The sequence below is a fragment of the Canis lupus genome, chromosome 38, assembly GCF_048164855.1.
Source record: "Canis lupus baileyi chromosome 38, mCanLup2.hap1, whole genome shotgun sequence".
Classification (NCBI taxonomy): Eukaryota; Metazoa; Chordata; class Mammalia; order Carnivora; family Canidae; genus Canis; species Canis lupus.
The window spans coordinates 1,145,321-1,171,761 of record NC_132875.1 but is presented as its reverse complement, the minus strand read 5'-3'; the positions used below and the strand labels follow the sequence as shown (position 1 = coordinate 1,171,761).

At 59.2% G+C, this 26,441-nt stretch overlaps 1 protein-coding gene across 2 annotated transcripts in view; it reads right to left on the bottom strand.

The window, feature by feature from the left end:
• CADM3 (cell adhesion molecule 3) overlaps window positions 1-21,972 on the bottom strand; it is a 31,392-nt gene extending 9,420 nt beyond the window's left edge. The window contains exons 1-5 of one of the 2 annotated variants that reach the window (XM_072814833.1): window positions 21,822-21,921; window positions 3,552-3,653; window positions 1,450-1,590; window positions 855-1,007; window positions 79-216 (exon numbers count right to left, since the gene is read on the bottom strand). In XM_072814833.1, the coding sequence (XP_072670934.1) occupies window positions 79-216; window positions 855-1,007; window positions 1,450-1,590; window positions 3,552-3,653; window positions 21,822-21,906 (619 nt within the window). In that variant the 5' untranslated portion in view covers window positions 21,907-21,921. Of the gene's footprint in view, window positions 1-78; window positions 217-854; window positions 1,008-1,449; window positions 1,591-3,551; window positions 3,654-21,821 lie in introns of both variants that reach the window. The other variant, XM_072814834.1, reaches the window with a different exon arrangement.
• Between the last annotated feature and the right edge of the window lie 4,469 nt (window positions 21,973-26,441).

The window sequence follows — 26,441 nt, the reverse complement described above, 5'->3', positions numbered from 1 at the left end:
CATGCAGACACGGGGCCCACTCTCCTCCCTGTCCCCCGGCTGCCACCTCGCACGGGCCCTAAAGCGGAGGGAGCTTACCGTGGAGCTCCTGGTCGCCCTTCCGCCAGGTGAGCTGGGCTGCAGGTTTGCTCCCAGAAGACTGACAGCTCAGGGTGGTTGTCTCCTTTTCCCGTAATGATGACTTGTAGCCAGTGATGATGGGCTTCTGCGGGATGCCTGCCATGGAGGGGGGATGGCCGAGATAGAAGGAGAGGCGCCATGAGGTGACCTCGGCCCTCCCTGCAGAGATGGCCTCTCTGGGGGTCAGGATGCCAGCTGCCTGCTTTGCTTCAGAATGAGTAGAAGCCTAGAGGGATCCTCTTTCTCTTAGGTCTGCTCCCTAAAGACGGCAGGGAAGGCCCAACACACAACCTGACGCCCCACCGCACAACTGGCTGAAGAACTGGCATGAAGCCCAGGGGAGCAAAGAAAGAAACCAAAACGTGGGACCCGGGGAAGAGCACAAAGCAGCTGCGGGCCTTGCACATCAGACTCGGATGCTGCAAGCACTTGTCGCGTTTCCCTCGCCATCCTGGGGGCTCCGTGGAAGAGACATGGGCATCCGTCTGTTCCAGGTTAGGAAATTCGGGCTCAGAGAGAGTAAGAGATTCCTCCCAGAGCAAACGGTAAGGAGAGGAGAGAGGATTGGAACCCAGGGCTCTTTGCATGTCATTCTAGCTCAAAGGAAGCACAGACCCAAGTTTTCCAAAAGGCCTGGAGCCTCGCCGGGCCCCTGGCTGCCCCAGGGGCTCACCCAGGAGCAGGGTTTGCATGGAAGCACACCGTGGAGCCCCCCTGGGGCCGGGGAGCCTCACCAAGCACAGTGACGAGGGACTTGGCGGTCCTCACGGGCATGGTGAAGATGGAACAGGTGTACTCGCCCTCGTCCGCCAGGGCCACGTTGCTGATGCTGATGCTGAGCTCGTGGGGGGTAGATCTGACCAGCTGGATCCGATTGTCGCGGAGGGCTGGGGACATCGGGAGAACAGGAAGCAGGGCTTTGACGGGCACTCTTCACATTCACCTTCCCGCCCCAGGCTGGCGTCTTTGGGAGAAGGGCGCTAGCGTGCATTGGGGCAGGGGCGACTGCTCCTGAGTTGGAGCGCTCTTTACGTGGTCACTCTCCCGAGCCCTTGGGCACAGCAGCCTCGGAACACTCAGAAAAGTAGGCTTGAGTCTTGCAGGGCAACACTGACACCAGGTAAATCTTGGGGCTCCTTTGGGGTGTCGCCCTCGGGGGACCCTGTGGGACCGTGCGTGGCTCCGGTCAGAGCTGTGACACCGCGGTTTCTCCGGAGCCAGCAAGGAGCCCCTGGCTTGCCTTCCCCGGGCCCAGCCTCCCAACCACGGGCTCTGGATCCCGGGCCCCGGCCCACGGCTCCCCTGGAGCGAGGACACCTGGGACACTACCTCTCTTCTCTCCAAAGTAGAGAGTCTGCTGGGCAGGGTTAGACCACTGCAGAGACGAGTCCTCGTGATCTTTCACTTGGCACTTGAGCACCACGGTGCCACCGGCCACCACCGTCTCATCAGACGTCCAGGGCTGGCTATCTGCAGGAGTATGAGAGGGTTAGCTTCCCGAGGACGCCCTGGCCCCTCCTCCCGCTTCTGGGCCACTCTGCGCCTCATCTACCCCAGACCATCCAAGGCCGGGTGTCTGCGTTCTCCTAAGGCGTCGTGGGGGAGGGAACAGAGGTGGCGGGGACCAGGGACGGGGACACAGACCTTCTCGCCTCTCGCTTGGAACACACAGAAGAACAGTGGCTTGCTGCATGTTTGCTGAGTGAACTGACGGGGCCACCAGCCCCGAGAGGAATAAAGGCGCCCAGCTCTGCACAGAGCCCTGCACACGCATCTTCCCTGATGCCGTTCACTCTGAAAGCACGCACACGCATCTGTCCCTCTACGCGCTGCCTCCCTGCCTCCGCCCCCTGGGAAGAGCACGGACAGGAGAGGCGCTCGAGGCTGAAAATCCCCAAACTTAAGGTGAGCAGAAGGCCAAGCCCGCCTTGGGCCCCACGTTCGTTTACGTAAGAGGTAGCTGATAAAACTGTAGAACAAGCAACACAAAAGATTTAAAAAGAAAAGAAAGAAAAGCTGAAACATTTTGGCACAGACTTTTCAGTTCCTCCCACAATAGCTTCCCTTCATCGTCAGCTCACATTCTTTCGGTACCAGGACAACCGGCCTCTCAACACACAAACTCAAATCACCCCCCTCGTGCTATATTTGAGAGTAAGGGATTAAGGGTTTTTTTTCCCCCTTCTATGTGATAGAACAGACCTTCTCGCCCCTCTCTCCTTAGTCAAATTAAACACCGAGGACGAATAAGACACCGTGCGGATGCGGCATCTGACTCCCCGATGTGCCTTCCCGCTGGCCTGGCCGGGAGCCCCTCACCCAGCATGGCTCCGTGTCCCCCACGGCATGGATCCTGCTCCCAGTGCTGATTCCCTCATCTCCAGGACTGACTTTCTGGGACCCCAGAGAGAGCAGCGACCTCCATAGGACTCAAGCAACCCGACCTCCCCGCTCTGATTTCTGAAGCATCCGCAGCCTCTCTTCTGGGGTGCTAAACTAGTTAAGCAGCATTCTTCTTCTCTCCATAGGAAGCCAAGAAGCCTACTTCCTACATTCCCTGAGTGATTTTAAAGGCTCCGCATTCTCCCTATGGCCCTGGCCTTCCCGCGGCCCCGTTACTCCTCTCCTTCTCGGTCACCGGAGCTCCATTTCCAAGAAATGCATGACGAACGCTCCTAGCAGAGAAGGGGCCTTGAGGAGAGAAGAGGGTGGCTGTCTCCACACTGGAGCCCAGAGTCTGGCCGCTGGTGCTGGTGCTCAGAATCGTAACAGAACTGACAGGGGATCTTCGGGATCGTGGAATCCAATCCCCTCGTCTTACGGATACAGACAATGAGGCCATGGAGGTGGAGTGATTGCCTAGGCATCGATCGGTGACTCCAGGGAGGACTACACCTCTATTCTTCAACTCTCAACGCAGTGGCCTATTCATGGGGATGCTCCTCAAGTGCAGTCTAACTTGAAAATGTAAACTATGATTTTTAAGAGCCAGGGACTGCGCTGCCTGAGTAAACTGGGGCGTGATTTATCCCTTAAGCATCTGAACAAAAGGTTCGGGGAAACCTTTCATCCACTGCTAGCCACATACCAAGTTTTGACGGGTAATCCTGTTAACCCTGGGTCCCTTTGAAGAACTCTATGTCGATTGTGCCTTCTAGGCACCTCCTTATTCCGAGTTAATACACTTGTAGCTGGAATCATTTTATTTTGGAGGAAAGGTGTAGAGGGTCCAGAGGTCTGTGTACTGGAGCAGGGGAAGAGGTGTAGGTGCGAGAGAAGTCGGTGGTGTGGAGCTAGAACTAAAATGTTGGATGGAGCTGTGCGGTAATGAGGGGAGTGAGAACACAGGGCAGAGGCAACATGAGCGGGAGATGATGTGAGGATGGTTGAGGGAACCGAGGGACATTGAGATGAGGGGCCTGGATTCTCACCTTGACTGGCCAGCATGTCAGGGCTGCTCCAGACTGTGGAGCTGATGGCCTCGCCGAGTGGGGCCAGAGTTCCCAGCTCCAAATCCTGCTCCTGCCAGTAGCCTGGGGAGAGAATCTCCATCAAGGATGAGCCCTACATACTTGCTGCCACGGCCTGGGATACTCTGGTTGTCAGGGGTGGGGGTGGGGAGAGGACAGGCCCTGGATGAAAAGCAGGTTCTCCAGGTACCTAAGACAAGGTGGGTTACTCGCCAAGGGGAGACGTTCGCTAGAGTCCTCAGAAAGGAAGTGAGCTCTTCCTCCCAAGGGGGGGCTATGAAAGGAGGATGCTAACTTATCTTTTCTTTAACCAGTCAGCCACACAATGTCAGAGCCAGAAGAGATCTTAAAGATCCTCTGGTCCAGTTCTCCCACTTTGCAGATGGGGACCATGGAGCCTAGAAAGGTTCAACGTCACTTGGTGAAGGTCCTTCCAGAAAATGAAAGATAAGCACAAAGATTTTTCATTCCTTATCCAGGACTCTTTCAGGTACTCGGTCCTGTCTACTAACACGACAACAGATGTAGCCATCGGGAAACACGCTTACTCTTCCTCCTTTGAATAGACCCGTGAAACACACACACACACACACACACACACACACACACACGTTCCTGTTGTGCAGCGTGGGAGCAGAGAGCAGGGACTTGCCCAAGGTCATGCACACAGGAGAACAAAGACTGGGAATCAAAGGCCCGATCCCGAGTCCTGAGCTCCCTGACTTTCCCGCCAAGGCCCCGGGCGCTGCAGGCAGGGGTGGGGGAGGGAGCAGGGGGTGGGGGTGGGGGAGGGGAGGGGTGCAAGGTGCCATCTGCCAGCGGTCGCGGCCTGGGCTGCCCCGCCTGCCCCCGGCCCCCGGCCTTCCCTGGCCGTGCTCCCCGCCCCCCCGCCCCCCGCCGGGCCCCCGCGCCCCCCGAACCCGCGGACGGACAGAAAAGCCCGCCTGGCGAAGCCGCCGAGGCTCCCGCCGCAAGCCCCGGAGCAGCCAATCAGCGGCGCAGCGCTCCGTGACGTCATCGGCTGCTGGGCAGAGTCCGCAGCGGCGGCGCGTCCCGGGCCGGGAGTCGCGTGAACTCGGCGGGCGCGGCGGGACCCGGGGAGGCCGGCGGGGCGAGCGCAGCCTGAGCAGGGCCCGGAGACCGGGGACGGGACCCCGGGGCACCGCAGAGCCGGGAGGAAGGGGGCAGGGGGCAGGGGGAGAGGGGGAGAGCGGGGGCGGGGGGGGGGAAGAGCAGGGGAGGGGAGGGGAGAGCGCAGCCTGAGCAGGGCCCGGAGACCGGGGACGGGACCCCGGGCACCGCAGAGTCGGGAGGAAGGGGGCAGGGGGAGAGGGGGAGAGCGGGGAAGGGGCAGGGAGAGCAGAGGAGGGGCTGGGAGGTGAGAGCAGGGGAGGGGAGGTGCGAGCGCAGCCTGACCAGGGCCCGGAGACCGGGGACAGGACCCCGGGCACCGCAGTGTTGGGAGGAAGGGGGCAGGGGGCAGGGGGAGAGGGGGAGAGCGGGGAAGGGGCGGGGAGAGCAGAGGAGGGGAGGGGAGAGCCTAGCCTGAGAAGCGGCCCGGAGACAGGGGACAGGACCCTGGGGGCATCGCAGAGCCCGGAGGAAGGGGGGCACGGGGCAGGGGGAGAGCAGGGGGGCGGGGAGAGCAGAGGAGGGGCTGGGAGGGGAGAGCAAGGGAGGGGCGGTGGGAGCGCAGCCTGAGCAGGGGGCCTGAAGAGAGGGACCCCAGGGACACCGAGGAATCGGGAGGAAGGGGACACGGGGCAGGTGGAGAGGAGGAGAGCAGGGAAGGGGCGGGGCAAGAGGTCTCGGCCCCAGAGTGCGCCTTGGCGGGTCCTCACACGCATCCTCCAGGAGATTGGGGGAACCCTGTTCCCTCCAAGAGCGGGGGCCCCAGGCCCCTCCAAGGGCGGAGGGAGAGTGTGGGGGGCGGTCGGCGGGAACCCCGGGGCTGCGGGCACAGTGGGCAGCGGGGGGACGCAGGGGTGCAGAGCGGAGAGGAGGCTGCGGATGCCCGGCCCGGGGCCGGGGCGCCTGGGCGCAGGGCTCTCCCCCTCCCGGGCCGGGGCCGGGCCGCCCCCCTGCCCTGCCGGACTGCAAGGCTGGAGGCCGCCTGACCTGGTGAGTGTTTCATCTTCTTGTCCCGGTTGTGCATTTGTGGGCGCGGACGCCCGGTTGGAAAGCCCGATTGGGGTGCTGGGGGGACAGGGGGAAGCCAGAGGGGGTCCCCGCCCCCCAGTACCGGGACTGTGCGCACTAGTAAGCACCAAACAGGCCTTTGCTCACAGGGACGGAGGGAACGGCCCGCGTACTTGGGCACAGCACCCCTGGGTTTGCAGGTGGACCTCAACGTGAGCACCACCTAGAGAGGGAGGCCGCCCAAAGGGACCGCCGCTGCTTTTAGACAGGAGGTCGCAGTCGCCACGGCTTCCCTCCAGGCCCACAAAGAGCAGCCTCTCGAGAAGCCTCTCTGTCTCCCTGGGGGCCCTCAAAGCTTTCTCAGCAGCTCCCTTTCCGCGCGGCCTCTCCGCCCGTCCCCGTCGTATGGCGGCCGCGTGCTCACTTGGCAGTCCCCCCATCTCAACTTGGAGCGGCTGGGAGCTGGGGCCTGGCCCTACTCGCCTTTGTATCTTCAGCTCTCAGTGCTTGAAATGGGGTCTGGCCATTCCCGGGGTACACCTGGCGCCCTGCTGCGTGTCCCCCCCACCAGGCAGAGGAAGTACCTGCCCAGCAGCCCAGCAGCACAGATGTGGTCTCCACTCTCCTGCTCCCCCCCCCTTTTTTTTTTGCTGCATTCCCTCAATTGCTTTTCTCCCTGCTTCTATTTCTTTCGTCTCTCCCCTCCTCCTGCATTTTGCGGGCATTGCCTCCCCCGGTATGGGATGAATACTTGGAATGGTGAACCACACCGAACCGTTCGGATGAGGGGACTGATAACTAACACCAATAGTGTCCAGGAAACGGCATAGATCGTCTCCGTCCGTCCCTGAACTCACTCTGGTTTGTAGTGTTTTTAGAAGCCGGGGAACAGCGAGCTGTGTGGCGTTTGTTTATTTTTTCCTTTCCCTGATGGGGTGATGTGCTCCCTCCAATTCTGAAAAGCACTTGTGATCTCATGCCTTCTCTTGAGAACTGTCTGTTAGCGTGCCTCCAAGTTTTCTCACTTCTTAGGACGTTGTACACCCGTAATGGGAAGTCCTGATGGCCACTCCCCCGGCAGCCGCCGATGAGAATGCTATTAACAGAAACAGGTGTAAGTAGCAGAGATGGTGGCCGGGGCCGCCCAAGCCTTGTGCCTTTGGGTTCAGACTGTGCCGATCATTTAGGACCCCGGCTTCGATTCCTTCTGTGGACCCCAATGAGCAGGGGAAGCTCAGGAGCGCTCCGGAAGGGCGGCATGGCCCTTGCAGTGGACACAGCGGACCTTCTGCTCAGAGACATCGGCCCACAGAGCCACCTGTTTGGGGGCCCAGGCTACTCATAGGGAAGAGCAGCGAAGAGATTCCATTCACGGGCCTTACTGTCTTCCTGCTTCCCCTTCGCTGACATCCCATCCTTTGCGGATAATATCCAGCTGGGTCGGGCTGGCGTTGGAGACCCTGGGCAGCCTCATGCCACTGCGCCTTCCAGCTTTGTCTTTTCTTTATCCCACGCATATCCCAGACATGGTGCCTTTCTGAGTTTTCTAAGGACCCTTGGCTTGCCTGCCCACCCTTCCTACCGTAACCCTGCGGATAATGCCCTCCACCCATCTTCACACATCTAAGCCCTTCCCGTGCCCACAGCCTCCTTTCTGTGCCGCTTCCCGGGAGAAGTCTTCCTTACTGTTCCAGACGGAAATCCTTTCTGGCTTCTCTGAGTTGCGACACTTAACTTTTCTTAAGTTGTGCTGCGAGTTTGGAGTTTGGCTTCCCCCACTAACTTACAAAAATTCCGCAGCTAGGGGCTGACATCTGATTCACCTCTGTATCCCGCACGGGGCCCTAATGCAGCGTATTGCACGTAGAAGGGGCTTAATAAATACATATTTAATAAATGAGTCAAAGACGCTGGGCATCGTCTGTCGTGAGAAGTAGGCTCAGCATCTGGAAAGAGCAAACCAAACGCGAGGAGGACACAGGACAAAGGAGAGGGTAGACCGTCCAGAGGCTGAAGCTCTAGAAGCAACAATATGGTGGGAATTGTATTTATTGATCACCTCGGGTGTGTCAAAATCCAAGTTAGGTGCCCTAGAATCGTTATCCAGTACAGCCCTCCTGATAGCTAGTGCTATGCACGTGTTAAGGGCGAGTTGGCCAAGACTCGCAAAAGTTAAGCAACTCGTCCACATGATGGAGACACCAAGTGTCGGATGAGACCCCTCGGACTGCAGAGCCCAGGCCTTGTGCACATCTCTGCTGCCCGCCTTCCTCTGCAGGCGCGTGCATTTTGTGTGTGTGTGTGGGGGGGGGGCGGGGGCAGGAGTTCTAGGGGAAAAGATTCCTTCCCGCGTCACTGGCCAGGGCTGGCTCACCTCGACAGTGGTCACACTGCTCACCTGCCATGTGGTCAAGGTAACCAGTGTAGCACGCTGGGAATGGGGGCTTGTGGTGGCGATGGGATGGCTTGTACCCACTGAATGTCATCTTTAATTGGATTTCCTCATGTGGCTCATTGATACGTCCGGGGGCTGCTTCATTTACCCCCAAGAGCTTCACAATGTGGGGCTTTTGAGCCAACCACGTGGTAAGAGGTGTCTAGTTAAAACTAACAGAATCCCTTTACGCTTTCATAGGACTCCAGTGTCTGGGCCGAAAACAGAGTGAGCGTCTTGTTTGCTCTCACTTGCCTTGGGGGCTTCTTAGTTCTTGGTTTATTTACCAAGAATTTCCAGGATCTGTAGGACTCGTAGCATCGTAAAGGACAAAGTAGCCCTTTCACCCACCAGTGTCCTTCTGATTGATTGTTCACATTAAGAGTAGCAGAGGTGGGAATTGGAGACCTACCAGCGTGCCCTGGAAAGCACAGTATCACCTGTGACTCACTTTTTCGCTCATAACACGTGTCCTCACGTGTAGTAAGTGCTCAATAAATATTTATTGAATAAATAAATGAGCGACTCGAATGAATGGCAATGCAGCATGTCTCCTGTCTGAGCGATGCTAGGAGGGACGGCTAAGAGAAGGTGCCCGTGTGAGCCCCGACGGCTCGCCTCGCGTCTTCCCTGCCTGTCCATTCTGGGAATCTACGGGGCATTGCCCTTAGGCCCCTGAGCAGGGTTACAGGTGCCCGTGTGGGATGGTGGGACAGGGACAGCGCGCTCCCCTCTTGCCACTGCTGGCCTTGCCGGCGCCTGGGTCCAGAGCTTCCCTTCCCTGACTAGAGAAAACCAGCTCCCTGAGTAGGAGTTGATGATGATGGTGATGGTGATGATGATGATGATGAGTCAGCATTTCTAACTCCAGAGTTAAAAATATTCTTCATCCCAGCCTACTTGGTATTCCTCACGACTACCATGACAGGTGGGTGGAGGAGTGTTATCTCCAAGGGAAAAACACACTGGGGGCTGTGGCCCAAAATACTGAAGGGACCCACTTTTAGGATCGTTTACCCACACCCTTTGCCAGGCTCCCCGGCCCCGGTGATCTCGCTCTCGTTCTTCCCCTGCCCTGAGCTACTAGTGAATTCTTGTGTGTATTCGGTTCACACACGGGAGAGAACGGGCCCGGCAAAATCAGCTTAAGGACTCAGGCCCTGGAGCCCTGCATTTTGCCCAGAGCCACAAGTTTCTTTAACAGTGAATGTCTGATTCTGCACTTGGAGGGAAGGAGGGCCGGGCCCCTGTGAGTCCTGACCTACATGGTAACTGCACGATGTGGGGGGAGTCACTTTTTGACCCAAGGGACTTTAGAACACAATACCCTGATCAAAAGAGGACTCCTTTTATGCTCTCACAGTTGCTCTCGGGCTGCCGGGAATTGTGTTACTTCCACGGGGGTCACCCTGTCGCGTCCTAATCTAAGGCGCTGAAGGCCTGAGTGTCGAGAAGCCTCTCCTGCTTCCACCTTCCAGTCCCTTCTAGCTCTGCTCTCGCCTGAGTTCTCAGCTCCCCACTTCTTTCTGAACTACACAGTGCAGTCAGACGGCAGCTGGGGCCGGAAAGGTGGAGTCCGTCCATCATTTAGGATTGCCTGTCTTTTCAGGTGGATTTTCTGCTCTTTCTGCCGCTCCTCCTCCGGGATGGGCCTCTGTCCCCTCACGGGCTGCAGGACGTAAAGGATGCCCCAGCTCAGCTCAGCTCAGCCAGCTCCACATTTGCTGGGGGACTCAGTTACGCTCCAGCGGCCCGCATCCCTCACCTGGCCTCCCCTCCACCCACCGAGACCTTGCTCCTTCCTTGTTCCCTCCCTCCGTTCTTTCTGTTGCTGTCTGGCTTCTCCTCCTGGAGCCTTGTTTATCTCCTTTCCCTCTGGCTCCCAGCAGCCTCTCGGGCCCACAAGGCACTACTCTCTCAGCTTTGCTGTGCTGTCCCAGGAGGCATGCAGGGTATAAGTGAGAATAGATGGTAAATAGGGTGGGAAACGGAACTTGCACGAACACAAGTGCCTATTCCGCTGATTTGCCCCCGTAGCTTGGTGAAGCGTGGCCGAGAGGTTTGGATTGGCAGAACCAGGGATCCTACACCCTTAGATAATCCCAGAGATTTGGGTTTGGAAGGGGCTGATCCAGGCTCCAACAGGTTTATTACTGAACGTTGGCAGATGCCTTCTGCTTCCATCCTAAGCAGGTCATTGGAAATGAAAGGCTTTTGTTTCCTGGGCTTGGAATGGTGTGTGGCTAAGCTTTTCCAGGCTGAATGAGGAGGAGGGAATCTTTGGGTTAGTTGGCTGGCTCGCCTGTGGTGGGCGTGAGGGTGGGGTTAAAACAAAAAGCTTATCTATGTGTTAACCCTCTTTACACTAAACAACAACAACAACAAAAAAAAAAACCAACAACCAAAAAACTCCCCAAAACACCAAAAGCAAAACTTACTTATTACAAATATTTTGTTTTACACAAACGTTAGGGAAAAGTATCAAACTACTGTATGTCACGAATAAATATATTGTGTGTATTTCCTAAAACCCAGACACCCATTAGCAGTCTGGTCACTTTCTGCTGACCCCTAATGGCCAGAGGTGGTTAATCCTGGGATCTTTTTGATTCTACCACATGGAGGGTGGGTTCATGTCCTTTCTGATGCCCTTTTACCAAAATTCAGTTAATTCCCCTCTTCCTTCTCTTGTGCCTAATCCTCCCCCAAATATGTCCCCCTCTATCATTCTTAGAAGCAAAGACTTTGAGGGGCACCAGGGTGGCTCAGCAGGTCAAGCATCTGCCTTCGGCTCAGGTCATGATCCCCAGGTCCTGGGATCCAACCCCATGGGGAGACCGCTTCTCCCTCTCCCTGGGCCACTCCTCTCTCTCTTTCAAATGACTAAATTAAAAAAAATCTTAAAAAAAAAAAAAAACCTAGACTTTTAGAGTGGACAAGAATCCGAAGTAATATCTAGTGCTAATCTCATTTTAAAGAAGAAAAATCCAAAAAAAAAAAAAAAAGAAGAAGAAAAGTCCAGGGCTTAGAGAGGTTGAGAAACTTGAACGAGGCCACACAGGCAGTCTGCGGGGCCTGCGGTTAGAAGCCCGGCTCCTGTGGCTACTGTCGTTGGATGGCAGCCTGTGGGCCAGGGCATTTGGAGGCGAGGCTGCCAGCTAGTGTGATTTTACTTTCGGCGACATCTACCCTCTCGGCTCCCCACCTGTCTGTGTGTGGTAGTGAGCTCCCCAGCCCCTGGGAGACCTCACGGGAGGTAAGGCCCCTACATATCAGGCAGGTGAGAGGCGGAGTGAGGTGGGGTACGAGCTCCTGCAGCTGTGACGGGCGGCGTCTGTACAGACGCTGGCCCCCCCCCCCCCCCCCCCCCGGCTGCTGCAGGTCTCCCTGGTGAGGACCCGAGGGGCAGAAGGCGCTCGTGCCCTCAGATGTGAAAGGGGCTGAGTGAGGACAGGCTGTGTGTGTGCATGCGTGTGCTGGCCGCTGGCGGTGGGGAGGCGCGGGCTGCTGGGCCGGGGTGGGGGGGATGCTACAGGAGGGGAAGGAGCGCAGGAGCATGTCCTATTCTTGAGCTCAGGAGAGAGAAAACTCTGGAGGCAGAAGTGGGCTCGTGGTAGGCTGAGGGGCCCCTCAGAGACTTCGTTAAGATTCCGAGGAGCAGGGACTAGGAAGTGGGTGGCAGAGAAGGAGGTGGGGACAGCTGTTGCTTTGATTTGCTATTGAGTCAGTGTTCTCCGTGCATTAGCGCTGGGAGGGAGCCCTGGGCTGGCCCCCAACAAAAACAAGCCCCTCTGCAGCCAATACTGCATCCTGGCGGGAACTGCAGTTGGGACACAAAGGGGAAGGGGATCGGGACCCCAGAGCGCCCCTTCCCCAGCTTTAGCTTGTTGCTTCCAGGCCCCAGTGTGCTGTGCACAAGCACATACGGAGTGTTCTGGGCTGAGCGGCTGGAGGGCGTGAGGCAGAGTGCAGAGGCTGGCTCCGGAGGTGGGGAGGATTGCCATGAGAGCCAGAGCGGCTGGGTCTGTGCAGGGGCCGAGGCACCTGCCGGGTCTCAGGTAAGCAGGTGAGGCCCGGTGCACCCCCCCTCCCCCCTTGATGGTAGCACCGGGCCACCCTAGGAGCGTCTGTTCACGCCACCTCCTTGCTTGCTTCCCACGCGCTCACACACCCATAAATCGGGTCAGGCCTTCGGGGAGCCTGACTTGGTCTGAACTCTCAGGCCTCCCCCTGCACCCAGTGCAGGCACTTCCCACCCCTTCCCCAAATTTACCTTGCTGCGCTCACAGGGATGGAACCGAGCTGCGGAAAGCCCTCCCACCTTAGAACATACTTGGGAAAGGAAACAACAGAGGCGGTGAACGCAGACTCCCATCTCTCCCCCCGGACAGCGTGCATATGGCAGAGGAGGGACTGGGGCCCGCAAGGTCACCCGGGGCTGGGAGGGGGCGGTTGGGGATGAAGACGGGTCCCCCGACGCCCCAGTCCTCAGTCGGTGCTGCGGGGCCTCGATGCCTGCCTCGGTGCATGGGGTGGGGGGCTCCCTGTCTCATCTCTCAGCCTTGACCCCTTGGTGGCAGGCGGGGTGGGGGGGCGCGAAAAAAGTTTAATCTGTTAGAAGTCAGGCGAGAACGCATTCATCTCTGCTGGCTCTGATTTTACGGACTTGTTTTCACTGTTTCCCTTCACTGGGTGATTGGAGTCAAGGTGTGGATGGCAGGTTCAGGGCAGTGGAGAGAGCATTACATGAAGACAGATGTGTTCCGCTCTGCACACCCACGCCGCTCCGGGCCCCCTCCCGCAGTCCTAACAGATTTAGTCTCTTCCCTTCACTTTTCTCTCTTAAAAAAAGAAAAAAATTCTATTTTCCAGAGGGTGGCACCTTATTCAGTTAGCCTTACTCGGAGCCCTCCGTGCTTCTGTGCAACAGACACCGTCTTCCGAGCCTACGGACTTGGCGGTCAGCGCAGCGGGACCACCAGATCTCCTGTTCCTCCCTGAGACCCGCGCTGGGTACCCTCCCTGACGAGGGCAGACGCCCCATTTTGGTTCCCCGTGGTGCATCTGTATTCCGGCCTAGTTCCCCTCCTTCTCTCGTTCAGCGTGTGTCCCTTAACACACATGACACACTACACTATTCACTATTCGCCTCTCTGTTTTTATTTTCTTTCTTTCTTTTTTTTTTTTTCTCCTGACATAAACACAGCTTTTCTTATGACCCAGATACAGGGCCCTTCTTCTCCCCAGCCCATTATTAGTCAGAAGCCCTTACTTCCAGAAAACCATATGGCTCAAACTCAGAGATTCTCCCCCAAAGCAGAATTTAGGCTCTCTCTTCTGCTCAGACTCCCCAGGAGAGGGCCAGAACCCTCTCCCCTCCCAAGGGCTGAGGCTCAGGCCATCTGTCACTGACACTGGACTCCAGGGCTTGGAGACCAGAAGAGGGTTGGCATGAAGCAGCAGTTGAGGATAAATGGGAATATGTGCGGCCCGGGCGCTTAGTGGTGGTGGTTTTTATATTTGTCTGAGACGATGGGACGGAGATGGGAGGAGAAAACATAGAATATGTGTTTGGAAAGATGTCATCCTTAGGAATTAGAATAAGAGTAGGAATGAGTGCAACTGTCCTGCTGTCATTTTTGCATCCACTGAGGGACAAATGATTAGGAGCAGATGGTAAAACTGGCCCCTTGTTCCATAATAAGGAAAGGACTTGGCTCTAGGCTCTTGAGAGCTTGACCCAAGCTGTGCTAAGTCTCAGGTTACTTGTCATCAATGTATTTGCTAGAGTCTTGCTGCCGGGTTTCTAAGAAGTAGCAGGTATTTAAGTCAGAGACTCAAGAAACCAGTTCACCCTCTGGACCTTTCAACCGGAGGTTTTGGCTGGAATTCTAGAATCAGGACTGGAAGCAAAGAATCAGGGCAACAGAAGACAAATCAATGTTGGAAGCCAGGATTTGCATATTCACCATGAAACCCGGTACTGGGGGTTCGGGATCTCCAGTCAGCCCTGCTAATGTCTGGGATTATATAAAGCAAGTGCAGAGCTAAGTAGTGGTTGGCTCGGAGATGAGTGGTGGAGATAGCAGCCTTCACTCCCTGTTCTTTTTGTCCCTAGGGCAAGGTGATGCATCTGACCTTCCCGACCCTGAACGGGAAGTAAATGAGCCAAAGGTGCTCATAATTAGCAATCAATACACAATTAGCGCAGGTCTGGCCGGGGGTAAGGAAAAATAAATCCTTAGAGACACTGCATTTTAGTTCTTTATATTATTTAGCGTTCCTATCATTCTCCTGGAGATGTCCAGGAGACAGAGAGGGTTAAGGAATCCCAGAGGGGAGACCTTACATAGAAGAAATGATGCAGGTTTTGGGAAGAAAAAAAAAATTGCCGGAAGCTCCGCATTAGGATCCCTTCTGCAATATGTCCGCTGTTCATGAGAACAGGGGGGGCTCAGGGGGACGGGTGGATAGGAGATACTCCAGCTGTTACTGTAACCCAAATTCTGCCTTCCTGAAGGCTCGCTCATGGAGATAAATCACTTCCATTACCTGTCCTTGAGGAATGAAGTTTCTCCTTGTTTCCCATGAGGAGATGGAAGAGGGGCCCTGGAAATCCATCCTGGGAGCCTGCCTCCCCGGCTAGGTTCTACTGTAGGTCACTCGCCGGCATTCGCTATTCTAGGAACTAGTACCAAGCAACTGATAATGGGGGGGAAAAGCAGCCTTTAGGGGAAGATGAGCTCGTGCAGTTCTGATGTGACGGGAGGAACAGGCTGTCTAGTCTCAGACTGGCAGGGGCTGAGCATTCTCGGCTCCTTGCCGCATTTGACGTCATCGGCATTGGCAGATACCCCAAAAGAGTAGCAGAGTCCACTTTAAAGATACGTCTCTCCTGAGACGTGGCCAAGGACTTGGGCTCTGGGATGAGATGCTCGTATTTAGTTCTGTACAAGGTGGTGGGAAAGATGGGGAACCTGAGTCAGGGTGTTAGTACTTGGTTTCTGTGCCCCTCGTACGTGAAGTTCCTCCATTATCGGCTCAGGTGTCCCATCATCCGTACGCGTTGTCTTTGTGTTTACTGCTAAGGTCGAGGGAAAAGGGGAAGTAAGCAAAGCACCGTGACAGGACAGTTTGAGCCGGCCGGCCGGCAGGCTCAGAGTGGCACGGGGAGGGGCCTGCCGAAACCGGGAATGGCGCGCTTTGCATTGCACATTCGCAGCGTCGGTGTGGTACTCGCCGTATGTGAGCAACAGCGTCTCAGCCTGAACCATGACTGTGTTGTGGTTCTGTTTTGAATTTGTGGCTCCGGGATATGGCAAGACACCCAGTTCTCCGGAGGCCACGTGAGGTCACCGTAGGCCCTAGTCCCCTACATCTGCTCAACCTCGGTGTCGCTTGCTCGTCCTGTGCCCTTGCTGCGGTTGTTTAGACGGCCGTGAGGACCTCTCGTGTCCCTATCTCAAGGTCTGTGCCCCTCGTCCTGGTGGAGCGGATCGGGGCTCGTGGCCAAGACCCTGCGTGTCTGTGGTGGGTGTGTGTGGGGGGGGCGAGGATGCGCGTAGGAGGGGTGGAGGGTTGGGAGGCTGGAGGGAGGGCAGGACCACGGAGAGCAGCAGGAGCAGCCGCAGAGGCAGGTGGGGGCTAGCACCATGGAGAGCTCAGCGCTCCCGCTTCCCTTCCCGGGCAGGGGCTCAGACTCGCACTGAACCCACAGACATGGGAGACATGGGGCCGCTGCTAGCATCGCCCTGTGCCCCTCACTTGCTCTCAAGGGCCTCCTGGAAGCACTTTGTTCGCACTTGCCACCTGTACGCCCAGGATCCTACAAGAAGTGAGGCCCACCCACCGACCGAGTTAACCACCGCGAGCAGCCTCAGTAATCAGCGACAATTACCTAGGTGTCCGTGGCGGTGGAGGGGGCTTTAATTTGCTAAGTCAATCGTGGATTAAAGCATCTCCTAATGAGGGAAACGAGGCCACGGGGCCCGTGTCCCCTCAGAGACACTGGGGCGTGGGACAGCCGTGGGGTTTCTCACCCGTCACCTGTCTTTCGGGGTCACGGTGCCCTGAGGCACCCCGGATGGGCGTGAGTAGTGCCGTCTTCAGGGCGTGTGGGAGAGAGGAGTGGATCACGCCTCTTAGTTGGGACATCTGGTCAGTCTCTTTACACTTAGAGAAATTTTGGTAAAAGGACACATCGTTCTCTCTCCCTCTCTCCAGTACTTGTTGCTGCAGTGAAGAATAGATGCGTGGCTTTACTAAGCCTCTATTTTGCCAAAACCTCAACAGCTTATTGTGTTCGAGACTCTTAAAAGCTCGGCTGCCCGGTGCTAGGAGGGGTGGGTCTGCTTGTTACAACAGGACTGGGCTGGGGGGTCAGGAACCCCGAACACCAGCTGGTTCTGACTTTATAAAGAATCCGCACTACTGCCGACCCCAGAGGAAGAGGCAGGTCGTTGGCCCCAGAGACTTATTCTTCTCCATTTTACAGTTGCACGGGACTTATTTATTCTTAATTTGACTGCGTTTTCAGTGACCTGAATCCTTATCTGATGGTTTGACTCTCCAGGCTCCCTTTCGGAGGCTTTGTTTCTCTCTATCCCCTATAAGCATTCCCGTGGGGACTGCTGTTCTCAGAGTTTATGGAGAGACCTCCAGGACATGACCTCATCCAGGAAACAGAATGTTCCAGTATATGGGCCTATAGCCAGGCGTTAAACGGGAAATGTTAAATTTTAACACGAAAGATGAAAAGGAGAAGATATGATCACCCAAACCTCCTAATGCCTTGGGGTTTTTTTTTTTTTTTCTCTCTCTTTTTTTTTTTTTCCGTTCGTGGTCAGCATGGAGGTAACCCAGGCCACCAGCTGCCTTCGGGGAGAGTCTGGAACCTAGGGGACCAGCCTTAGGCGACATTCCATCGCTGAGAAGCGGATAACAAAACGGGGACCATAGAACCAGTGAGCAGGAGGCTACAAAGGTGACGACTCACAGTGCCCCCCGCTCCGGCCTCCTCCCCCCACCCCTGCTCCAGGGGGTCATCTCTCTGGTGATAACGGTGAAGATACTATCCCTAGCCCGTGACTAAGCCACAAGCAGCTCTTGATTCCCTTCCGCCCGTCCTGTGGACTGCAGGAAAGTCGCACCGGCGAGGAGCCCCGAAGCCAAGTCTCGGGGTTTGCAGGGCAATAGCACAGCCGCGCGCAGGCTGCTGTTTCAGAGTGACCGGAACACCCGAAAGATGCCATCTGTGGAATTTTATGGCTGCAGAACTGTGAGTCACTCCCCGAGTGAACAGGGAATGTTTCCAGCAAGGCACTCTTGAAATTAGACTTGGGCCTGCAGCCTCGGTTGGAAGAGGAAGGAGACAGAGAGAGAGCGTCTGAGGGCAGCGGGCTGGCTCCCTCGCCGGCGTCCCAGGGGGCGGAGGACCTCAGGCTGTGGGAGCGGGACGCCCGGGGTGGGGGGGTCGCCCGCAGGGGGGCGGCGGGGGCGGCAAGAAGGGTGACAGAGCCACAGGTTCGTCCCCTCCCTTTCCAGAAGAGTAATTCTCCTCTCATCGGTTTTTGCTTATGTGAGAGAAGAATGTCTCAGCTTTAAAAATGGAAGTGAGCAAAGCACTGTCCTGGAAGAAGCTCCTCTGAGCAGCAGTGGTGCCTTAGCCCCCCGCCCCCCGCCCCCCAGGGGGAGCTTGGTACTCTGGAGAGCCAGTGGACGTGCTGCGGCCTGGGCCCCTCATCACACAGACTGCTTCCTCCGTGGGGAGGTCCCGGAGCCAGGGAACCCCCCCAACAGAGCCAGGGAACTGCCCCCCCACCTGGAGCTGGGGAACCCCCTCCGGAGCCAGGGAACCCTCCCCTGAAGCCAGAGACCCCTTCCTCTGAGCCAGGGACCCCTCCCCTGGAGTCAGGGGCCCCTCCCCCAGAGCCAGGGAACCCCCCCCCCCGGAGCCAGGGAACCTCCCCCGGAGCAAGGGACCCCACCCGGAGCCAGGGAACCATCCCTGGAGCCAGGGATCCCTCCCTCAGAACCAGGGAACCCCTACCCCGGAGCCAGGAAACCCTCCCCTGAAGCCAGGGACCCCTTCCTCCAAGCCAGGGACCCCTCTCGTGGAGCCAGGGAACCCTCCCCTGGAGCCAGGGGCCCCTCCGGAGCCAGGGAACTGCCCCTGGAGCCAGAGATCCCTCCCTCGAAGCCAGGGACCCCTCCCCTGGAGTCAGGGACCCTCACCCAGAGCCAGGGAACCACCCCTGGAGCCAGGGACCCTTCCCCTGGAGTCAGGGACCCCTCCCCTGGAGTCAGGGAACCACCCCGGAGCAAGGGAACTCTCCCCTGAAGCCAGGGACCGCTTCCTCCAAGCCAGGGACCCCTCCCCTGGAGTCAGGGAACCTCCCCCGGAGCCAGGGAAGCCCGGGAAGCCCCCTCCGGAGCCAGGGAACGTACGCCCTCCCCGAGGGCACCCTGGGAGAGCTCAGGACGGAGCAGGTGAGCCAGGCAGGCCCATGGGCAGCTGTGGAGCCAGCGCTCTCTGGACTTCTCCGGCACACTGGGCGTGAGCCCTACGCTGGGCACCTGGCCAGGGGGCTGGAGAATGGACGGCGGCGGACAGAAGGTCACTGGGAAGGGAACGACAGTCGTGTGGGGCGGCACAAGGTTAAAGGGCCACCAGTGGAGGCCTTCAGGCTGTCCGCCCGGCCGGGATGCTCGGTGAGCTCACAGGCTGGGAAGAACCCAGGGAGGGGGGACCCCAGGAAGGCGGCTCAGCGTGTTGAATGGCCACGCGCTCACCGGACAGCAGCATGGCCCAAAGCAAGCTTGCAGGCCTCCAGTCTGCCGACCCTGGGGTTGACCCTGGGGATGCCGCTGGGGGCCGGGACTCGCGGGGAGGGGGGGAGGAAGGAGCGGGCGGCAAGCGGAATGGCCACGCTGGTCCTGGGCCTCCGGCTGCAGCCTTGGTGGCCTGGCTCCCCGAGCGCGTCTCGCCCTCCCCGGCCTCTCAGCGCCTGTTCGGCCTCACGAACCCTACAAAAGCTGCCCACCCCAGCCGCGCAGGGAGTGGTTTCCCTCCTTCCGCACGGAGGTAGCCACTGCACCACACGCCCCGGAGCACGCGGGCAGCAGGGCCCTGGGGAGCGCTGTCCCCCCACTTTCACACTGCAGCCCCTTGCCCTGGCGCACACTACGGGGTGGGCCGCGGGCTGCCTGGCTCCCTGCCTGGGCCCCTGGTCAGGGTGGTCGTCCACGCCCCGAGCATCAGATCTCTGCCACTGCCTCCCACCTCAGAGCTCGCCTTCGTGGGTCCAGAAACCAAGAGGCACGATTAGGCGAGGTAAAGCCTGCATGTGGCCGTGTGGCCTGTATAGTGGTACGACCCGGGACGCTGCGCACAGACGGATGTCAGCCACCCCGACCCGACCCACGATGCTCTCCAAGGAAAAGAGGCCTCCTCGGACTCTTGCTTGGGAGCGAGCCTCCCTCCCCATCCCTGACTTGCCGAGTCTCCTCTGGAAACTCCCGATCCCCAAATTCAGCACCCAGCATGCCTTCCCCCCAGCGCTTGGAGATATGACAACAGAGGGTTTCAGCCTTACTACCCCCCGGGGTAAGGGCCGGGGGGGCCCCCCAGGTGGAGGGAGGGCCAGACAGAGTACTGCGTCTGGGGAGGGGAGACTTGGCTAGCACACGGCTTTAGTCTGTTCTTCAGTGGTCTGTCCTCGAGCTGAAGCGCTCCCGGCTCCCGGGGTGACCTCCCTCTGTGCAGGTCCCAGCCCAGGGTGGCAGTCTGCCCTCTGAACAGGTGCGGGGTGGGTCACACCGGCTGTGCTGAGTGCACCTGGCAGGATGAGACGGCCCGGGGCTGTGGCCGCCGAGACTGTGAGAGTCAAGGCCCGGTCGAGGCCCGGCGCTGAGGCCCACACAGCGGCAGCCTGTCCTTGCCTCGCACCCAGCCGGCCCTTGGGACTCCCCTCCCCTCCTGGGCGAGGGAGCGGGCCATGAGCCTAGTCCTCTGGGGAAGGGGCATTCCACGGTGGGGAGGGGCTGCTGTGTGTGGAGACTCCAGCAGGACTCCCTTAGGGGTGTTGATGGGCACAGGCTGAGGTCAGTAGGCTGTAGGGGCGGGGATCCCCGGTGTCGTCCTACGGGCCGGGCTGATGCTCCTCCATCATGATGGGGACAGGGCTGGGGGGCAGGTCAGGGGAGATGGAGCACTTATTCCTCCGGCACCCTGGCTCCCTGGCTCGTCGCCTGTTTTCTTCAGATGAAATTCTTTACATCATCCTCCCCAGTTTCACCCCTCCCCTCTCCACCCCCGCCCCGCCCTGGCCCCGTGCCCATCCCTGCTGGCCACTGGGTCCATAGCCCAGGAGCCGCCTCCCCTTTCTCCTCCCCTGCGGTTCTTTCTGTTTCTGGTTGGCATCTGTCCGGGCATAGCCACCACCCTCCCCCTCACTCTCCCCACATCCCTTTGCTCCGCAGAGGTCCCGGCCCCCTCTCCCCCTACCTCTCCCCCTACCACAGCCCGGCCCTCCCCCCACTGGGCGACTGGGCGGAGGAGACCAGAGGATGCATTCCGTTAGTCCCTCCAGGCCTGCCCTCCCTCCTCCCTCCTCGGGGGACCTGAGGCTCTGAGCCGCGGCTCCCTTCCTGGGCTCCCTACAAACTGTCCCCTGCCACCCCATGAACCTGCAGCGGGGCTGTAAGGAAGCCGAGGGGCCCCCACGGCTGCGCTGACCTACATAGCCAGGGCCGGGGCGGGAGGGGCCCTTCCCCAAGTCCCCTCACCCTGGCCCCGCCTCCCTGCCCCCCTCCCCCCCACTGTCTTCCTTGTGTCTCACCCTTACAAACCCAGGGAGGCTTGAGTTCCCACCTGGGGCCAAGGGGCTCAGGCCACCTCCCGCCCCCTCCCCTCCAATGTGGCAAAATCAGTGCTTAGCCCCGGGCAGCTTTGGGTTTTCTCCGGGCATCCTCCTCCCCAAACGTCTTGGTTCCTTCTGCCCAGCCTTCCCCCACCTCCTCCGCTCCTGTCTGGGCTGCTTCTCCCAGCTGCTGCCACCGCCACGGGGACCGCCATCCCGGCCGCCGCCACCTCCCCGCCCGGTGTTGTTGTTTTGCTCCAAGGAGGAGCCCCCACCCCTTCCTTGCCCACGCCCCCCTCGGCGGCCTCACCCAGGCCCCCTTCCCGGAGCTGCGCCGCGGGTGGGTGGGGGTGGGCGGGGGCGGGCGGGGGCGCGGCGGTGTTTGCACACAGCAGGTTCGGGGGTGCACGGGCTCTGCGAGCCCTCCAGACACATCCACAGACCCCGACACACGCCCTGACTCCGCCGGATCTCACTCCGCCCCCAGCGCACACGGACACAGACACACACGGATGCTGACACAGAAACGCAGAGGCAGACGGCGGCACCGACGCGCGCAGCCAGACACGCGCACACGGGACCCCCGGCCCCCGAGCTCCCGGAGCCCCCCGAGCCCCCCGAGCCCCCCCGAGCTCCCGGAGCCCCCCGAGCCTCCCCGAGCCCCCGGCCCCGGAGCCGCGCGCGCAGCCAGGCGCGGAGCAGGTGCACGGCCGCCCCCGCCCCCGCCCTCCGAGGGCCGCCCCCGCCGCCCCCGCGCAGACAAAGCGCGCGCCCCCGCCCCGCCCCGCCCGCACTCACCGTCCTGGGAGAGGTTGGCCCCCCCGGGCGCCCCGCGGCAGGCGAGCAGCAGCAGCAGCAGCGGCAGGGCGGGGCGGGCCCCCATGGCGCGGCCGAGCCTCCCGCGGCGCCGGGCGGGCCTGGGTCCCCGGGGCGCGGGGCGCGGGGCGCGGGCGGGCGGCGGGCGGCGGCGCGGACCGGTGGGCGCCCCGAGCCGCGTCGGAGCCCGGGGCCGAGGCGGGGACCGGGAGGGAGCCGGCGCTGCTGCAGTCGCGGGGATTAAATAGGGCGCTCGGAGCAAACCATTCGGCTGCGGGCGGAGGGGGGGCGGCGGGGGGCTGGGCCGGGCGCGGGGGGGCCCCGCTGCCGCATTCCCCGCCCCCCGCCTCCCTCCACCCCCCCTGCGCCCTCGTGGTGCCTTCCGCCTTCTCCCCCGGGAGCCCCGCCAGCCGGGCGCGGGTGCGGGGCCGAGGGAGCGAACTGGCTGGGCGGCGGGGCCGCGCGCACCCCTGTCGGCTGGGGCGGAGGGGGCGCCGGGCAGGGCCTGGGGCCAGCTGGCGGGAGCGGCCGCTGCAGGCCCCGGCAGGGGCGCGCCCACCGGCCCCGCGCCCCGAGCGCGCCCCCAGTGCGCCCCCCGTGCGCCCCCGGTGCGTCCTCCAGTGCGCCTCCCGGTGCGCCCCCGACTGCGCCCCCCAGTGTGCCCCCTCGTGCACCCCTCGGTGCGCCCCCCCCCCGTGCGCCCCCAGTGCGCCCCCGACTGCGCCCCCCCCCGTGCACCCCCCGGTGCATCCCCCAGTGCGCCCCCGACTGCGCCCCCCAGTGTGCCCCCTCGTGCACCCCTCGGTGCGCCCCCCCGTGCGCCCCCCGGTGCGTCCCCCAGTGCGCCCCCCCAACCCCGTGCACCCCTCGGTACGCCCCCCGGTGCGTTCCCCGGTGCGCCCCCGACTGCGCCCCCCGGTGCGTCCCCCAGTGCGCCCCCCCCCCGTGCGTCCCCCAATGCGCCACCGACTGCGCCCCCCGAGTGCACCCCCTTGCATCCCCCTGTGCGCGCCCCCGTGCGCCCCCCAAGTGCGCCCCTCAGTGCGCCCCGACGGCTCGGCTGTGCCCTTCCCCTGACACAGGCATCCTGGCCCCGAGCCCCTGTCTGTCCAGCAGCAACTGGCGGAGGAGGCGATCTCCCTGGAAGGGCTTCTTCCCGCAAAACCGCAGGCCAGGGGAACCCACACCTCCCTCCATCCCTCCATCCCTCATCCCTCATCCCTCATCCCTCTTCCATCCCATCCATCGCCAGGCTCCCCTTCAGGCTCCTGCCCCACCAGGCTGCCTGCAGAACAACCCTCCAGTTGGCCTCCTTGTTCTTCCCCCCGCCCCCATATCGATGGTCTCCTCCTTCTTCATCTTTCAGAGGACCTTGTTCTTTCTTAAATTTTGAGAACAGGTTCTCCGGTGAAGGGTCTCTGCTGCATGCCCTCGGGGAAGATGCCTTCTTTACCAGCCAGGCCTCTGCCCCTAAGGCCAGGTACAGGATGGAGGAAAGAGGCGGGGCCTTGGCCCTTGCTCTCCTCTCCCCCTCCTATTGCCCCATGTCCTAACCACCACTTGCCAGTTTTCTACTATCAAGTGTCCGCGTAACCTTGGGAGGGCAGTTAACACCCCATCACTTCAGCGTCACCTGTAGAATCAGGGGTTGGACCAAATGTTGGTGAAGAATCCTCATCTCTCTAACTATCTAAAATTCTTTGACTCAGGGCAGCCCAGGTGGTTCAGCAGTTTAGAGCCGCCTTTGGCCCAGGGCCTGGAGACCCGGGATCACGTCCCGCATCAGGCTCCCTGCATGGAGCCTGCTTCTCCCTCTGCCTGGGTCTCTGCCTCTGTGTGTGTGTGTGTCTCTCTCATGAATAAATAAATGAAGTCTTTTTTAAAAAGATTAAAATAAATAAAATAAAATTGTTTGATTCAGAGAGTCTCAGATTTAGGAATGTGCACCCAAAAGCTAAAGTTGCATCAAAAGTCCTCCCCTTTCTGCGCTGCTGACTGCCTCGCCGTGCAAATCCTTAGTGTTTGGGCAATATCCCCCCTCTCCGACGGGCTTTCTGGGCCCTCTGTGACGGCCTTAGTTCAAGGCCGAGGATGTGGGGAAAGCTCTGTATCACTGTTAGTCACTGGCGGACAGGCCGATGAATATCCCCTGGGAGGCTCTTTCACGATGGTCAGAATGCTCCTCCGTCCTGGTCTCTGGGAGAAGAGACCCGCCTGCCTCTTGCCTGTTTCCTGAGGGTCTGGGTAGTTCTTTAGAGTTACATGCAGAAGTTTTTGGCCACCTTGGGCTGTCCAACTTGCTTGCTTTCCCATATTTCAGTGCCTCCAAAGCCTTCTCCCTGGGGAGGCGTCTTAACATCTCTGAGACACTAAAATGGAGGAGGAGTGCGGTTGAGGCTTGTGCAGACCAGGATGCAAGAGACAGGAGAGGCTAGAAGGGAAGATGGGGACTTCTGAGCGTGGTGGGACCAGGTTGGCATGAGTTTAGGGGAACAGAGGGAAAGAAGGAGTGAGTGTGTTTTCAGAGAGGATGGGGCTTCAGAGGGGAAGGATCCGGCTCTCCTTGTTAAAGGGTCTTGATGGCTAAAGAGCATTATCTTTGGAGCTAGAAGAAGCCTTAGAGATCATCTGAGTGGGCTTAAGGGAAGACAGGTTGGTGTCGCGAGAGGGACGTGTGGGATGGGACAGCAGGATAGGGGATTAGGTCCCAAGCTCCTCTAACTAATCATCTTTTCCATCTGCTGCTCTGCCGTGAGCCCCTCCGGCCTGTCTTTCTTAATTCTCTAACCACTGCTGGCCTGGCCCCACCCTCTACTCTAACTGCTGGGGCGCGGCTGCTCTGCTGGAGGAGGACCCGGGGTGGGAGGAGAGGGGAGAGCTGTTTGGGAGAGAGAGTATTAAGAGCTAGCAAATGAGACTCTGGAATGCTCTTTTCCTACTGGCTCCTTTTTCCCTTTTCTGCATCATCAGCATCAGTTTGGCAGCACTTTAGGCCTTGGGAATAGGAAGCAGACACTGGCTTTTAGAATCATAGAATGAAAGAGTATTAGAGTCGTAAGCAACCTTCAAGATTACCTAACCAATGGCCCTTGGTGGACGGATGAGGAAGATGAGGCTCGGAGAAGCTAAGTGACTTCTTCCCCATGCTCCCACAGGTGCACACTTAGGGGCTTACCCGCCTCGGATAGGGACGCAGATAGATAGATAGTCCCCTCGGGGCAGGGGGCAGGAGGCACAAGGGGACGCCCCGCCAGCACTTCCGAGCCGTGCACACATTGAGGAGGTGCACACTCCTGCGCGTCCCCGGGTGAAAGGGCGGTTTCTCCTGCAGCTGTGGACGTCTCCGTCGGGAACGACTCCGGGCCTGTAACCGTCCTAATGCCCTTTGTACACATGTGCACGCCCGGCATCTCACTCCTGTTCACTAGGAGCAGAGTTTGCAAAGCAGGACTGACCTACAGGGATCATCCCCATCACGTAACTAGGTGAAATAAAAGTATCCATGTTGGATTGTGATCTCTATGGTTACTTTGCGCTCTCAAATGCTGTGGCACACACAATGTGCATTTCCAAGAGGCTTGCGCAGAGCGTGGAGTAGGTTGTCTGTGGGATGAAAGAGCTGGTGGCCACAGTGGAGACGGGGTGGGGTGCAGGGAGAGGGTGCAGAGAGGGAGGGTGGCGAGAAGGCGGGCATTGGCTCCTGGATGCTCCTGTCCACTCAGCAACAGCCTGGGGAGCTGGGGGTGTGGAATGTGGCGCTGGCACCGGTGCCGGGCTAGACGCAGCTGTGTGGGCCCTCGGCATTCCTTTCCCCACGCCGGTCCTGCTCCTGTCGGGATGGGAGGAGGCCTCAGCCAAATGGGGTGAATCCTGGGGATTATTCATCCGGAAGGGCGATGACCACACCTGTAGGAAACAGCCCCCCCCCCCCCCACAAGACCTGGCTAGGTTCTGTTCTGGACGCTAATCCTCCTCGTCTCTATGACTTTTCCTTTATCAGTCAATTCTACGTGGGTTTCCACATCGCGTTTCTCTTTAATTTTCCACCCAACTAAACCAGTACACCTCATACCGCTTCCTTCTTCCATTATCCAGTTTTAATTAACCCCATCCTTAATAATCACCTCTGTGTGCATTTTAATTCTAACCTTAATTGAATTCTAATTCCAATCCTAACCCTAATCTATTACAGACTCTAACTATTCATCCTAATACCAACCCCAATTTAATTGTCAATTTGAACCGGCATCTTCATTCTCACCTGCTCTGAGCCTGCAACTAGGACAGCAACACACGTGTAATAAAAATGATCATAGGTACCGTTGCAGCACCCGTTGTTTGCACGTTTTCGTTTTGCCCTGGGTGCTGTGCATGCGCGGCGTCTCGCTGAGGAGAGGGAGAGGTTGGAAGTGTCAGCCGTCCCACAAATGCGAGGAAACCGAGGTTTAACGAGCTGATGTCATTTGTTCACAGTGGGTCCAAGTCGGCTATGTAAGGTCCACTTGAGCGTAAAGCCTGTGCTCATTTCCGTTTCTGCAAACACTACTTTCTTTTCTTTCTTTCTTTTTTTTTTTTTTTGAAGATTTTATCTATTTATTTGAG